Raw genomic sequence first — 16,528 nt, 5'->3', positions numbered from 1 at the left:
AGGGGATAGATAGAGTGAACGTTCAAAGACTATTTCCTCGGGTGGATGGAGCTATTACAAGGGGGCATAACTATAGGGTTTGTGGTGGGAGATACAGGAAAGATATCAGAGATAGGTTCTTTACGCAGAGAGTGGTTGGGGTGTGGAATGGACTGCCTGCAGTGATAGTGGAGTCAGACACTTTAGGAACATTTAAGCGGTTATTGGATAGGCACATGGAACACACCAGGATGATAGGGAGTGGGATAGCTTGATCTTGGTTTCAGATAAAACTCGGCACAACATCGTGGGCCGAAGGGCCTGTTCTGTGCTGTACTGTTCTATGTTCTATGTTCTAATTTAGCATGGTCAATCCACCCAACCCATACATCTTTGGACTGTGGGAGGAAACTGGAGCACCCGGGGGAAACTCAAGTAGACATGGGGCGAACGTGCAAACTCCCAGCCAGGAATCGAACCCAGGTCCCTGGCGCTGTGAGGTAACAGTGCTAACCACTGTGCTACTGTGCCACCCCAATTCTAAGTGTCGAATTCACGTAAAAGCTGGAGTAAATTCCACTGGCTTTTTCAGTGGGATTTTCAAAATTAATCTCCTACACTCTGTGCACCGCAGAGTGCACTAGCATGAATCGCGCCAAAAATCTGGTGAAGCTGCTGACAGCATAGCGCGGTGTGGGTCACTGCACATGCTCTGATGTGTCAGCGCCGAGATCGGCGTATGCACAGTGGCTCTGCACTGCCGGCCTCCCGATGTTCCCCCCCCCACCAGCCTGATCTCTCCCTCACCCCACCAGCAACCCCAATCACTGGCCTGCCTTCCTCTGTCACCCAGCCCAAGTGCAGAGTGGCAGCGGGCCCCCCCCCCCAAGAGGCCCAGCCCCCTTGGCACTGCCCGATGCCCAGTGGGCAGTGCTAAGATGCTGCTTGGGCATTGCCACCTTGCCTCTTGGGCAGTGCCAGGGGGCCAGGCTGACACTGCCAATGTGGTATTGCCCAGGAGGCACCTCCTCACCCCTGACCTCTTGAGGGGCCTCCATCCCCCTTAACGTCAGCATGGTCAGGCCACCAACTCCCCGCAAGTGGGGAGCTATTGTAAACCCCGCGAGAGTGAAACACTCCTGGCGGGGAGGAGACTCTAGCGGGCCCGGAGACTTCAGTCCCGGGCCCACTAATCATATGTTAAACATACTATAATAAGCATTTAAATACCTCATTCAGCTTCTGGCTGCTGGAGACACGTGGAGACTATGACACCCAGTGGAGAACCTGCTAAACAGTGGGCTGGGAGATTCACTCACCCCCCGCCTATTTCTGTACTCACTTTCACATGGCACTGGTTTTAATCCAGAGATTACTACCTTTAGGTCCTGTTTGCTAATATTATTTCTAGCACCCTAACTTCTGATTGTAGGACCCCACCCCCCTTCCTATCTAAATTATTGGCACCAATGTGGACCATGACCTCTGGCTGTTTACCCTCCCCCAGAAGAATGTCTTGCAGCCGCTCTGTGACATCCTTGACCTTGGCACCTGGAAGGCAACATCCCATCCTTGAGTCCTATTTATGACCACAGAAATGCCTGTCTGTTCCTCTGACTAATGAATCCATTATCGCTATTGCTCTTCCCCCCCCTTCTTCCTCCCCTTCTGTACAGACGAGCCAATCATGGTGCTGCAAACTTGGCTCTGACTGAACTCTTCTAGCGAATCAGTGCCCTCACCAGCTTCCAAAATGAAAACAAAACAATTCCTAAGCTCAGGGGATTCCTGCACCACCTGCTAGTTCTCTTGAACTGCCTGGTGGTCACCCATTCCCTCTCTGCCTCGAGGGTCTTAAAATGTGCTGTGTCCACCTTTCAGAATGTGCTACCTATGTAACTCTCAGCCTTGCGGATGTGCCACAGTGACTCCAGCTGTTGCTTGGGCTCTGAAACCTGGAGCTCAAGTTTCTGCAGCTGGCAGCACTTACTGAACATATGATCATCTAGAACACCGGTAGTGTACATGAATACACATACTACAAGGCATACATTCCACTTGACTGAGCTGCCCTGCTATTTCTTAACTTTACTTACTTTATGTTAACTGTAATCTATTTTGGATTACTTGTATTACTTTACCAAGTATGGCTATACCTTTCTCTTATTTCACGCGCTACTTTTTCACACCCTGCCCATAATGCTGAGCACTTACCCGCTAGTCCACTTACTGTTTCCAGCGACATCACAGTTGTCTTTTTTTTTCCACTGCTTCGTTGCAGCAGCTGAAATACTCACCAGAGACCTCTTTCTGAAGATGAAAAAGTTAGAAAATAAAAGAGCACCTGGTGGCACAGTGGTTCGCACTGCTGCCTCACAGCATCAGGGACCCAGGTTCAATTCCAGCCTCAGGTCACTGTCTATGTGGAGTTTGCATGTTCTCCCCGTGTCTTTGTGGGTTTCTTCCGGGTGCTCCAGTTTCCTCCCACAGTACAAAGATGTGCAGGTTAGGTTGATTAGCTATACTAAATTGCCCCTTAGTGTCAGGGAGATTAGCAGGGTAAATATGTGGTGTTATGGGAATAAGGCTTGGGTGGGATTCTGGTTGGTACAGACTCGATGGGCTGAATGACCTCCTTCTGTACTGTAGGGATTCTATGATTCCCTTTGCTCCAAGTTCCCAAATTTACTCACTCACTCACTGTGTCTCACTCGGATGATGTCTCTCCCAGTGTTTGTGCGCCCTCCCAAAGCTTTCTTCCTGAGTCCATTTATTCTTTCAGTAATTTATCTTCCAAGAATGTTATATCTGATGTCCGCAACTTTGGTGACAATGCTGTAAGCAAACAAACTGGCACAAAATCCTCTTAAAGGATATGACCATGCACCATCTCCTTCCACCCACAGATGGACTGAGCTGTCTGCTGACTTGTTTAAGTAAATAACATAGTTGTTACATTGCTGGTCTGTATGAACGTTTCTCCAGCCTTTAGGGATGTTGTGGAAACCCAAAATGTATTTACTGATCTTAACTTTTACACAAGTGAGCTTGGTTGTTTTTTTAGCGCTGCCAACCTAAATAGTCAGACTCATTGGCACTGGCAGTTCTACTTGCCTTATTTTTTTCATGGGATGTGAGAGTTGCCCGCAAGGCCAACATTTGTTGCTCATTCCTAACTGCCCTTGTGAAGGTGAAAGGTGCCTTCTTGAACCATTGCGGTTCATTGGTATGTAGAAAATGCTGGAAAAGCTCAGCAAGTCTGGCAGCATCTGTGGAAAGAGAAACAGAGTTAACGTTTCAAGTCCATAGTATTTTGTTTCTAGTTTACTGTTCACCTAGTGTAGGTTCACCTACAGTGCTATTAGGAATGTTATATCAACTTGTGATTGAGTTTCAGCTCTGTTAAATAGAAATATTTTGTGAGCTAATCTAGAACACCAGGATCTAAGTCACCCATCAAAGTGGCCTATTAACTTCTTGGTCATCTGGCTTTTGGTAAATCCCACTACTTGGTTATGTAATTGCCAGTTAAAAGGTGATATTTTGTGCAAGTAATTTTGATCAGAATCTGCTGTGTTTTCATGCCCCCAGTCCAATTGGAGAAGTGTTCAGAGCTCGTCTGCGCCAATTCCCATCTCTTGTGACATGCTGTACCATTGATTGGTTTAATGAATGGCCAACTGAAGCACTCATGTCTGTTGCTAATACCTACTTAGGGGAGCTGCCGGAGCTCGAGACCAGGCCAGATATCCTAAGTGCACTGGTGAGTCTTTAATGCAAATTTATGCTTTACATTTTCTTGTTTAAATCTGCATGCAAAACATGGGTTTCTTCATTTCTTCCCTCAAGGTCAAAATGTGTGTCTCTATTCACCAAACTGTTGCAAAGAAGTCTCTGCAGTATCGGAGTGAGCTTTCAAGATACAACTACATCACACCCAAGAGCTACCTGGACTTGCTCAGCCTCTTCTCTGTGCTGATTGGTATGAAGATACAAATGCTGAAAAATGACAGAAACAGGATGAAAGGTGGCCTGGACAAGGTGATATACTCAATGTCATACATAATACTGCAGCAAATTGTTCAATCCATAATATTAAGCTCATCCATGGGATTTGGGCGTCGCAGGCTGGGTCAGCATCTATTGCCCATCCCTGAGGGCAGTTAAGAGCCAACCACTTTGCTGTGGATCTGGAATCACATGTGGGCCAGTTGACAGATTTCCTTTCCTGAAGGCCATTAGTGAAACAGATGGGTTTTTACAACATTGACGATGGTTTCATGGTCATCATTAGACATTTAATTCCAGATTTTTATTGAATTCAGATTTCACCATCTGCTGAGGTGGGATTTGAACCTTGGTCCCCAAGGTATTACCCTGGGTCTTCTGGATTAGTTGTCCAGTGACAATACCACTATGCCTCCGCCTCCCCAGTAGGAATAAACCGCAGCAGAGTGCTTGCTATTGTTCTTTCTTGGTCAATGTTGAGTTTCCTGCTCACAGCAAAGTGATGGCTTGCTCGACACCACATGGCAGAGTGCCCAGAAAAAAATATGACACTACACTTGTCCTGGACCCCTGGATCATTAGACAAAGAACTGCAGATAAAAATTTTCCTCCTTCTATCCTACCCCTCCCCAAGAATGTTGCACTTCAACCTGCATTTATGGAAGATCAGACACGTAGCTATGGCCCTGAAAAACCTACATTCTGACACCACTGGCAAAATGCTCTGCTAACTACAGGCCTGGGCCTGTAGTCTGTGGCTTTCCCAGACCATGTAGATTAGGAGACCCCTTAATATGTGAGACAACTTCTTTTCACACAATAGTGGAAGATCACAGGTGCGATTTTCCCGGCCCGCTATGCTGCTCAAGTAGAGCAGTGGGCTGGGAAATACCGGTGGGAGGGCTGAAACTGGAATCGTGACTGCTGCCTAACTTTCCTGGGCCTTTTTATATGGCATGATCAACCTTGCATTAAGAAACAGTACAAGCTGTTGCACTGTTCAAAAGCTGATTTGAATCTCATTAGCGAGCCCAGGATGGTATTGTGTTCGGGAAGCCGGCAATTGTGGTGGGGGGGGAGATTATTAGGGAGGCTGGTGATTGGGAGGCTAGCGATCGGGGGAGGCAGTGTGCAGTGCGCAAGCACTGATGTCACTACTGTGGAGATCAGCACTTGCACAGTGGCCCTCACAGCGCGTTGATGCCGGCCTCTCGGGATTAGGCCCCATCACCCCCCCCGCTACTGGCGTCAATCCCCCAGCAAACTCTGTGAAGCACAGAATGCTAAAAATTCAACCAACTAAGTTCACCCAAGAAACAGGCAGGAAAATCTCCTGTTTTCCCACCCATTGGGCACTTAGTTTTTTGGGGGGAAAATCACCTCCCACATGTAGTACAAATTTCTGCAGATTTTAATTCAGATTGAGAATTTGTTTCCTATCACTTCAGTGCCCAGTATGATTGCTCATGGAACAATATTTCAAAACTAAAGCATTAGCTTTAGATCATTGACTGTTTTGCTGGGATATTTTTTGACCTGAATTCCATTCATTGAAATCTTTTCTGAATCTTTACTTGTTTCCTGCTGTAGCTTCTGCGCACTGCAGAAGATGTGGCTAAAATGCAGGAAGAGTTGGAATCAATGAGACCCCTTCTAGAGGAGGCAGCACAAGACACTATAACAACCATGGAAAAAATAAAGGTATAGCAAATTTAATATGTTGGTGAATATCTTCTAAACAGAATCTACAAGAGAAAGGACTCCTATGTTGACAAGGAATTCATTTCCAGAAATGTTAATATGGGTTCATACAAATTGGCAGGCAGAAAAGAGCTACTTGGTTTATCAAACCTGCTGCGCAGCATTGTGGCTGAAAGATCATGACTGAACGCTTCCTCACAGCCACATAATAATTTTCTGGGATAGGAAAAAAGCTGAGAAAACTATGGGCCATTAAAGGAAAAAGTACCTGGAAAATTCTCCTAACTCTCTCAACTGATCAAAACCAATTGGGAAAATGGACTAAATATTCTCAAAGTCAATTTTTATTCATATGATCCTTACCTTAATTAAAACAGATCCAGCTTCTTCTGGAATACACAAAATCTTTTTTGTTTGTTCTGTGTTTCCAGAACATTTTTCTTAACATTTGAAGTTTTGTTTTTCATAATCTATACTGCTTGCATTACTAATACTTACTTTGCTCATAGCCTGGCAGTGCTGTCTTTTCAGTAGCATAATAATGCAAGATATATTGGCAAGGATATTGATCAACAATGGATATTTTAAGACCAATTCCACACTCTTAGCAGGGAGCCCTAAGTGGGAATCACAATCAGCTTCATACCTGGTTAGACTGTGCAATTAAACTTGATACTTGCAATATAATTAGTATTAATCAGCTGAGAGGGTTACATAGAAACTGGAAGCAGGAGTAGGCCATTTGACCTTCAAGCCTGCTCCGCCTTTCATCTTGATCGTGACTGATCATCGAATTCAATATCCTGATCCCCCTTCTCTCCATATCCCTTGATCCTTTTAGCCTCAAGAGCTATATCTAATTTCTTGAAATCAGACGTTTTGGCCTCAACCACATTCTGTGATAGTGAATTCCACACATTCACCACCCTCTGGGTGAAGAAATTTCTCCTCACCTCAGTTCTAAAAGGTTTACTCCTTATCCTCATACTATGACCCCTAGTTCTGGACTCCCCCACCATTGGGAACATTCTTTCTGAATCTACCCTGTCTAACTCTGTTAGAATTTTATAAGTTTCTATGAGATCCTCTCTCACTCTAAATCCAGTGAATATAGTCCTAACCGACTTAGTCTCTCCTCATATGACAGACTGCTATCCCAAGAATCAGCTTGGTAAACCTTCGCTGTACTCCCTCTATGGCAAGGACATCCTTCCTCAGAGAAGGACACCAAAACTGCACACAATTCTCCAGATGTGGCCTCACCAACGCCCTATATAATCGCAGCAAAACATCCCTATCCCTATACTCTGGCTATGAAGGCCAACATACTATTTGCTTAATTTGCTGTCTGCTACACCTGTGAGCTTACTTTCAGTGACTGATGCACGAGGACACCACGGTCTCGCAGAGTATCCAGCTTTGTCAATTTATACCCATTCAAGTAATAATCTGTCTTCCTATAATTGCTACCAAAATTGATAATGTCAGATTTATCCACATTATATTGCATATGCCAACACTCAGCCTGTCCAAATCATGCTGAAGCATCTCTGCAACCTCCTCACAGCTCACCCTCCCACGCAACTTTGTATCATCTGCAAATTTGGAGATAATACATTCAGTTCCCTCTTCCAAATCATTAATATATAATGTCAACAGTTGGGGTCTGAGCACAGATCCACGCGGAACCCCACTAGACACTGACTAGCAATCAGAAAAAGACCCAGTTATACTAACTCTTTGCTTCCTATCTGCGAACCAGGTTTCTATCCATCTCAAGACATTACCTACAAGCCCATGTGCTTTAACTTTACATAGTAGTCCATTATGTGAGACCTTGTCGAAAGCCTTCTGAAAGTCTAAATAAACCAGATCCACTAGTTCTCCTCGGTCAACTCTACTAATTACATCCTCAAAGAATTCCAATAGATTAGGGGGTGTGTCAAAGATTCACCAAATTTGGATCATTTTGATTTTTGAGAAAACTTTGATCCTGGTGCCAGAACTCCCATCGGCAACCTGTGAGAGTTTTGTGAATATAAACTATTGTTTATCAAAAACTGGGTTGCCCATATCTTATCCCACATGCCCTGCTCACCCTCATTCCTGTCCTCAATATATGTTTGATCCTAGTCCTCCAAATTTTAAATTTTATGTCTTGTCCCTGAAATAACTCCTCAGAGGTCGGTGACCCTTCACCAGATTCCCTTTATTTACAAACTCTATTCTACCCCAACGCTGGAATTCTACCGCCTCGCCCGCCATGGAATCAGAGTGGGCGAGGGATGGAGAACGGGAATGTCTGTTGACCTCGGATGGGGATTTCTGGTCTTGCTCAAATGAGGCCGTAAAATCCCGCCCTAGAGTGCTTCAGGCACAAGTCCAAATCAGGAGTGTCAGTGGATCTGACATATTTATATACAAGGCAGGCTCCCTGGTTGGACAGGCAAGTATGACTTTAATCAGGGAACTCGTACTCCAAGAGGCCAACTTCATGGGCCTCATTGAAGTCATTACAGTCCCTTACCATATCTAAATTCTCCAACCCTCCATTCCTCCATTTTATGTTTCTTTTACAACCTCCATCATTTCTCCCACAATTGGAATTCAACTCGTTGCATCCCTCATTTTTTGAGATCCTGATAAAAGTCTACCTCTTTGGCGAAACTTTTAGTCACCCCCCCTCCTAATATTTCTTTAAAGTTTAAAGTTTATTTACAGTTTATTTAGTGTCACAAGTAGGCTTACATTAACACTGCAATGAAGTTACCATGAAAATCCCCTAGTTGCCACTCTCCGCTGCTTGTTTGGGTTCATTGAGGGGGAATTTAGCAGGACCAATACACCTAACCAGCCATCTTTCAGACTGTGAGAGGAAACCAGAGCACCCAGAGGAAAGCCAATCAGACCCGGTTCTGGCAGCCTTTTCTGCTGGCCAGAATGGCAGGAACCCATGTCAGATTCTGCACTTGGAACCTCATTAATAATGCACAGGTGAGTTCCCCTCCGAATGTCCAGGTGGGCCAGCAGCTAATTCATCGTCCACCATCAGTTGGTGAAGTCAAAGGTCCCAGTGCCATATTGAAACACCACTCCAGCGCACTTTATATCACTCTCTCTAGCCATCTGTCTTCACCAGATCATGCTGGATATCAGAAACCTAGACGAAAATGGATAGCAGCCTCAAGAAGAAGTCTGTTCCTCATTTCAATCACCCTTCCCCTCAGCCAATCACCTACAAAGTTCCCATGTCCCACTTGAACCTCTACCGACCACATCTGGAATCTTCATGTATCCCCTTGCAGTAAACAAAGTGGTTTTCTTTGACCCCCCTTGTTTGTGAGCTTTTCATACAGCCTTGTTGGGGTCCAGCTTCCCTCCCTCCCCTCAGTCTTCCATCTGCCTTCCATTGTTCATCTTCTTTATCCAACTCTATGCCCCTCTGCCTGCCATCATGAGCTGTCACTATTCCTCCCAACCCTTTGCACAACATTCCTTTCACATTGCCCCCTTGTCCTTATCAGGCCATCATTCCGCTGGCCTCACCCTGCACTCCATTTCTGGTCAAACTTCAAACATTTGTTGTTTGAAATTGCTGCACGAGTCCCATAAAACAGATAGACTGTGGTGTGTGGCACCAGGGAGAAGGAGACCTCTTTACTCCTCAAACCCAGGCACTACCGATGAGATAGGTGGCACAGGAGAGTCCGTAGATCCAGCAGCATGGTGCTGTCCATAAAACCCTGCTCGCATGGAGATGGAGGGCAGTAACCAGTCCGCCCTGGCAGAATGGTGTGCAGTGAATCAGGAGCAGTGCAACACTATGGCAGAAAGGCTTTGTTGCACTCACCTCAAAGTCTCTTGCCAACTGACTCTTACGCCCACCACTCTTTAACATTCGGGCTTTAGACCAACGTAATTTCACGCTGGCATGATGCAAAATTGAAAGGCCTGATGGGATGCTGTCGGGCAGCTTTTTTTAATAAGCATTTATGTGATGCAAATAATGCAAATTACTTTCACAATACCAGCCAGCAGGAAGACCAACTCACCACTGGGAGAATTGCGACATGATTTTACACCAGCTCCCACTCAATTCTCCGCCCAAAGGCTTTAGTCTTCTCAGTATTCAATTGGAGGCAATTTCTGCTCATCTAGTACTGGATATCATAGAACCATAGAATCCCTACAGTGCAGAAGGAGGCCTTTTGGCCCATTGTGTCTGTACCAACTCTCCAAAAGAGCATCTTGCCTAGGCCCACCCTTAACTCCATAACCCCATGCACTTACCATGGCTTTTTAATCCATTGAACCTACACACGTTTGGACACTAAGAGCCAATCTAGCATGGCCAATCTCCCTTACATACAGATCTTTGGGCTGTGGGAGGTGCTACAATCATTCCAGTTAAAATGCTGATAGGTATTAGGCATGAAGATATGACAATCAATCCCAACCAGAAAACAAGAAAAAAATATTGGGCAGAATTCTCTGACTTCGCCTGTGGCTGAGATTCTCTGGTCCTGCTACAGTGAATGAAGTTTTAGCTGAGCACCAAATTCTCCATTCTCACTGGCAGCAGTGGCAGGGCAAGCGAGATCAGAGAATTCTGGTCATTGTTGCACTGTAATGTAACTGGTGCCCACACTATATGAAAACAACCTTAAATTTAACAAGTGTCAAATCTGAAGATCAAAGTTAGTTTATTGTACTGCATTGTACATGCTTATAATTATGAGAAGCGAATTTAATTTCATAGTCTTTAATAAGACACATCAGTTATTTGCTCTCCTTTAATGACACATGGTTTACATTAAGATCATTTTGTATTACACTCTGTAACTCTGTTACATATCCTTGTGTGCCAAATGATAGCAATATATTTAATATTAGATAATGACAACATACTTTACAGATTGTTGTGGGCACTTGAGTGGGGGATAGTATCAACATGAAGTTTTACTGTCACTCTTACACTGAAACATTTATTTTTCAATTTATGATGTCTAAGTGCAACACTGTCAACCTTGTGAAGTTTGCACATTCTCCCCATGTCTGCGTGGGTTTCCTCCGAGTACTCCGGTTTCCTCCCACAGTCCAAAGCTGTGCTAAATTGCCCCTTAATATCCCAAGATGTCTAGGTTAGATGCATTAGCCATGGTATATATGTAGGGTTATGGGATAGGGTGGTGGAGAGGGGAGATGAGGCTGTAAGTTTTTCCTGGTCATATCCTGTAGTAAAAATAACAAATGAAGACTCCCAAGAAGCAGAGGAACAGCCGCAACTTCTCGCTGGGTATCTTCTCTATTGAGGATTTGGCCATCTCACCAACATTACTTTCTGATGGCAGCCTGTAATCCAACATGCAGCAAGTCCCTGCTTTTGGCCCTCTTCTAACCCCCACCCCCCACCGCAGGGTCGACCATGGCACAAGCGCACTTGGGGACGGTTCCATGGCAACAGCCTCGGCTGGTCCTATCAACTCTCTCACATGCCAGGATCCCATTCCACCCCCCCTCTCCAACCAGGTAGAGACAAAACTAGCACCTGCACAAAACCCCATAGCCTCACACCACAAACTGCAGCCATCACTTCCTTCTGACTTTTAGGTACTCCTTTGGAGAGAAGTTTCTGTGTCTGGCGAGAAATAACTGGCGTGACTGCATCCCAGGTGAAGGGATCCTGCAGTGACATTTGGGCTCGTCGGGTAGTTTGATGCAAGAGCGCTGTGTGGAAGTGCTAGTGGCTGCGGCGCACTAGCACTCACAGCACACCACTGTGCAATATCATAAGCACTGGAAACCACTGGTATATACAGAGTGCCACAACAGTTGAAAGATTTGGCAAAATGTTCACCAGGCCCAAAAATGTATTGATCTTTGACACATTCCTTGGACCCAGAGCTTCCTTAATAGCTTGAACTTTCCCTCCCACAAGAGATGAGCCTTGTGCTATGATTTTATAACCTAGATACTCCACGCTTTGTGCCTGGAAAATGCACTTGCTCTGCTTCAGACACAGTCCCACCTCTGAAAACCTTTTTAATACCTGATCCAGATTGCTGAGGTGCTCCTCCTCAGTCTTCTCCGTGATCAAGATGTCATCCAAGTATAGAATTTCTTCAGTGCAGAAGGAGGCCATTTGGCCCATCGAGTCTGCACCGACAACAATCCCACCCAGGCCCTATCCCTGTAACCCATATTTACTCTGTTAGTCCCCTTGACACTAAGGAGCAATTTAGCGCAGCCAATTAACCTAACCCGCACATCTTTGGACTGTGGGAGGAAACCCGAGCACCCGGAGGAAACTCTCACATACACAGGGAGAATGTGCAAATTCCACACAAACAGTAGCCCGAGGCCAGAATTGAACCCGGGTCCCTGGTGCTGCGAGGCAGCAATGCTAACCACTGTACCACCATGCCATCCAAGTAGACTGCTACGTGAGGAATGCCTTCTAACAGGTTGTCTATTATTGTTCAAAAAATTGCCAGACTGGAAGACACCTCAAAACTAAATGACTGTACCTGAACAGAACTTTATGCGTGTCAATTTAATATACTGCTTAGAGTGACCATCTAGCAAGAGTTGTCAATAGGCATGGCTTATGTCAAGTTTTGAGAACGTCATGCCTCCAGTAAGAGTTGAAAACAGATCTTCCACCCTAGTTAATGGATGAGCATCTAAATTTGGAAACCCGCTTAATGTTGAGGTTATAATCTCCACATTTGCGCACTGTACCATCATTTTTAAGGACAGGAACAATTGGTGCTGCCAAACAAGAAAACAAAGGTCAATGATTCCAAGCATGGATAGAGCAGGGACAGGAATGGTTGTTGCAGGTTCCAGGGTTCTGATGTTTCAGTAAGTTCAGGGAAGGTGGTAAAAGAGGGGGAGGTGTGGCATTGTTAGTCAAGGACAGTATTACGGTGGCAGAAAGGACATTTGATGAGGACTCGTCTACTGAGGTAGTTTGGGCTGAGGTTAGAAACAGGAAAGGAGAGGTCACCCTGTTGGGAGTTTTTTATAGACCTCCGAAAAGTTCCAGAGATGTAGAGGAAAAGATTGCAAAGATGATTCTGGATAGGAGCGAAAGTAACAGGGTAGTTGTTCTGGGGGACTTTAACTTTACAAATATTGACTGGAAAAGCTATAGTTCAAGTACTTTAGAGGGGTCAGTTTTTGTCCAATGTGTGCTGGAAGGCTTCCTGACACAGTATGTAGATAGACCAACAAGAGGCGAGGCCACATTGGATTTGGTACTGGGTAATGAACCAGGCCAGGTGTTAGATTTGGAGGTAGGTGAGCACTTTGGTGACAGTGATCACAATTCGATTACGTTTACCTTAGCAATGGAAAAGGATAGGTATATACCAAAGGGCAAGAGTTATAGCTGGGGGAAAGGAAATTATGATGCGATTAGGCGAGATTTAGGTGGCATAGGTTGGGGAAGGAAATTGCAGGGGATGGGCACAATTGTAATGTGGAACTTGTTAAAGGAACAGCTACTACGCGTCCTTGATAAATATGTACCTGTCAGGCAGGGAGGAAGCAGTCATGTGAGGGATTCGTGGTTTACTAAGGAGGTTGAATCTCTTGTGAAGAGGAAGAAGGAGACTTATGTTAAGATGAGACGTGAAGGCTCAGTTAGGGCACTTGAGAGTTACAAGTTAGCCAGGAAGGACCTAAAGAAAGAGTTAAGAAGAACCAGGAGGGGACATGAGAAGTCTTTGGCAGGTAGGATCAAGGAAAACCCTAAAGCTTTCTATAGGTATGTCAGGAGTAAAAGAATGATTAGGGTAAGATTAGGGCCAGTCAAGGACAGGAGTGGGAAGTTGTGCATGGAGGCTGAAGAGATAGGAGAGGCCCTAAATGAATATTTTTCATCGGTATTCACACAGGAGAGGGACAGTGTTGTCGAGGGGAGTACTGAGATGCAGGCTGTTGGACTGGACGGGATTGAGGTTCGTAAGGAGGAGGTGTTAGCAATTCTGGAAAGGGTAAAAATAGATAAGTCCCCTGGGCCGGATGGGATTTATCCTAGGATTCTCTGGGAGGCTAGAGAGGAGATTGCAGAGCCTTTGCCTTTGATCATTGTCTACAGGAACAGTGCCAGAAGACTGGAGGATAGAAAATGTTGTCCCCTTGTTCAAGAAGGGGAGTAGGGACAACCCTGGTAATTTTAGACCGGTGAGCCTTACTTCTGTTGTGGGCAAAGTTTTGGAAAGGATTATAAGAGATAGGATTTATAATCACCTAGAAAGGAATAATTTGATTAGGGATAGTCAGCACGGTTTTGTGAAGGGTAGGTCGTGCCTCACAAACCTTATTGAGTTCTTTGAGAAGGTGACCAAAGAGGTGGATGAGGGTAAAGCGGTTGATGTGGTGTATATGGATTTCAGCAAAGTGTTTGATAAGGTTCCCCATGGTAAGCTTTGGCAGAAAATACGGACTCATGGGATTGAGGGTGATTTAGTGGTTTGGATCAGGAATTGGCTAGCTGTAAGAAAACAGAGGTTGGTGGTTGATGGGAAATATTCATCCTGGAGTTCAGTTACTAGTGGTGTACCGTAAGGATCTGTTTTGGGGCCACTGCTGTTTGTCATTTTTATTAATGACCTGGATGAGGGCGTAGAAGGATGGATTAGTAAATTTGCAGATGACACTAAAGTCGGTGGAGTTGTAGACAGTGCGGAGGGAAGTGACAGGTTACAGAGGGACATAGATAAGCTGCAGAGCTGGGCTGAGAGGTGGCAAATGGAGTTTAATGCGGAAAAGTGTGAGGTGATTCATTTTGGAAGGAGTAACAGGAATACAGAGTACTGGGCTAATGGTAAGATACTTGGTAGTGTGGATGAACAGAGGGATCTGGGTGTCCATGTGCATAGATCCCTGAAAGTTGGCACCCAGGTTGATAGGGTTGTTAAGAAGGCGTACGGTGTGTTAGCTTTTATTGGTAGAGGGATTGAGTTTCGGAGCCAGGAGGTCATGCTGCAACTGTACAAAACTCTGGTGCAGCCACACTTGGAATATTGCGTACAATTCTGGTCGCCGCATTATAGGAAAGATGTGGAAGTGTTGGAAAGGGTGCAGAGGAGATTTACCAGGATGTTGCCTGGTATGGTGGGAAAATCGTATGAGGAAAGGCTGAGGGACTTGAGGTTGTTTTCGTTAGAGAGAAGAAGGTTAAGAGGTGACTTAATAAAGGCATACAAGATGATCAGAGAATTAGATAGGATGGATAATGAGAGCCTTTTTCCTCGGATGGTGATGGCTAACACGAGGGGACATAGCTTTAAATTGAGGGGTGAGAGATATAGGACAGATGTTAGAGGTAGGTTCTTTACTCAGAGAGTAGTAAGAACGTGGAATGCCCTGCCTGCAGCAGTAGTGGACTCATCAACATTAAGAGCATTCAAATGGTTATTGGATAAACATATGGATGATATTGGAATAGTGTAGATTAGAGGGGCTTTAGATTGGTTTCACTGGTCGGCGCAACATCGAGGGCCGAAGGGCCTGTACTGCGTTGTAATGTTCTATGTTCTAAGCCTTTGCAGCCATTTCAACTCCTCCTCCACTTTACTTTTCATGGAGTAAGGCACTGGTCTGAGCTTAAAAAAGTGAGGAGAAGTGACATTACCGGCAGCCGTTTCCATGCCATGCAAAATTTCTAGAGCCTTCTTAAAAGTCAGTGTGGCTTCACCTAACAACCAACACTTTATACTGTCTTCATTAATGCTGCAGACTAATCTATCTCTGAGCATATCTTCCAATACTGCTTCAAGCTCACAATGTTTTGAGAGCTGGCATTATTCTGCCATAAAGTTAGCTACCGATTGATCTGCCTTCTGAAAATGACTATGCAACTTGAATCTTTGGAGAGGCTTTGGACTGTGGTGATTTTGAACAAATGCAACTAAATCTGCAAATCCCCTGGCTTCCATGGTGTGACCAGATTCCTCATCAATTTGTAGGTCTTTGCCCCACATGCACACATTGACCATTGCTTCGCCTCATCTGCTATTCCATTTGCTAAAAAGTGTTGAAAACTCTCCACATATTCAGCCCAGACCTTGCTTCTCTCATCAAACTTGCTGTTGGCTGCAAAGCCATGGTGCTGTTAATTTAATATCCTGCCAAATAAAACTCACGATCCTGCTGATTCTAGTGCTCGACCACTGCTCATGATGCAAACTAGCTACTTACTGTACACAACCTCATGTTGCCACACATAACATCGAAAAAAAATGTTTTTATCTTCACCATTTCTTCCTCATCGACAAAAGATATGGTAACTTGAACCCATAGTAAAGGTAGTTGAACAAGTTGTCAAGAAAACAATCTTTTTTATATAATAGCAAAATTGACAAGCAGCAATAACTCAGCAACAGTAGGAACGACAAAAACAGGAGCAAATAGTACACAGGTCTTGTTTGCAGAACACTCTCTTGCAGACCCAAAATCCTGACAAAATCTGCAGTGCTGAAAACGTCACTTGTGCATATGCAAACCACTAAAAGACACTGGTGATACATTTACGTAGATAGATGCTACTACAACACTCTTATCAATTGGGTAAACTGGGCAATATATCCAGCTTCCCAAAGTGTTTGTCCTGACATTGCTTTCTTCAGTATTCTTGCCTGCCGCCCCTCAAATGGTTTGAGGACAGTTTTGTCATTTCTGCCAATTAAAAAAGTTTATTAGTTGCTTAACAAATGTCAAACCAGCATAAAGACAGCTTTTCCTTGATTGGGTGATGTCTGGCTTTTAAACAGGTGAATTCAAAAACAATTTGCAAAAGAATCAAGATAAATGTTTGGCACCAATTTTATGG

The 16,528-nt window shown here is 44.7% G+C and overlaps 1 protein-coding gene across 6 annotated transcripts in view; it reads left to right on the top strand.

Moving 5' to 3' along the window:
* dnah1 (dynein, axonemal, heavy chain 1) overlaps positions 1 to 16,528 on the top strand; it is a 510,234-nt gene that overhangs the window by 366,817 nt on the left and 126,889 nt on the right. For all 6 annotated transcript variants that reach the window (XM_078209369.1, XM_078209371.1, XM_078209370.1 and 3 more), the window contains 3 exons: positions 3,571 to 3,742; positions 3,829 to 4,020; positions 5,578 to 5,688. In XM_078209369.1, coding sequence (XP_078065495.1) covers positions 3,571 to 3,742; positions 3,829 to 4,020; positions 5,578 to 5,688 — 475 coding nt within the window. The remainder of the gene's footprint in view (positions 1 to 3,570; positions 3,743 to 3,828; positions 4,021 to 5,577; positions 5,689 to 16,528) is intronic.

This window comes from Mustelus asterias, chromosome 3 (genome assembly GCF_964213995.1).
Source record: "Mustelus asterias chromosome 3, sMusAst1.hap1.1, whole genome shotgun sequence".
Classification (NCBI taxonomy): Eukaryota; Metazoa; Chordata; class Chondrichthyes; order Carcharhiniformes; family Triakidae; genus Mustelus; species Mustelus asterias.
This window is presented reverse-complemented; position numbering and strand designations above follow the sequence as displayed.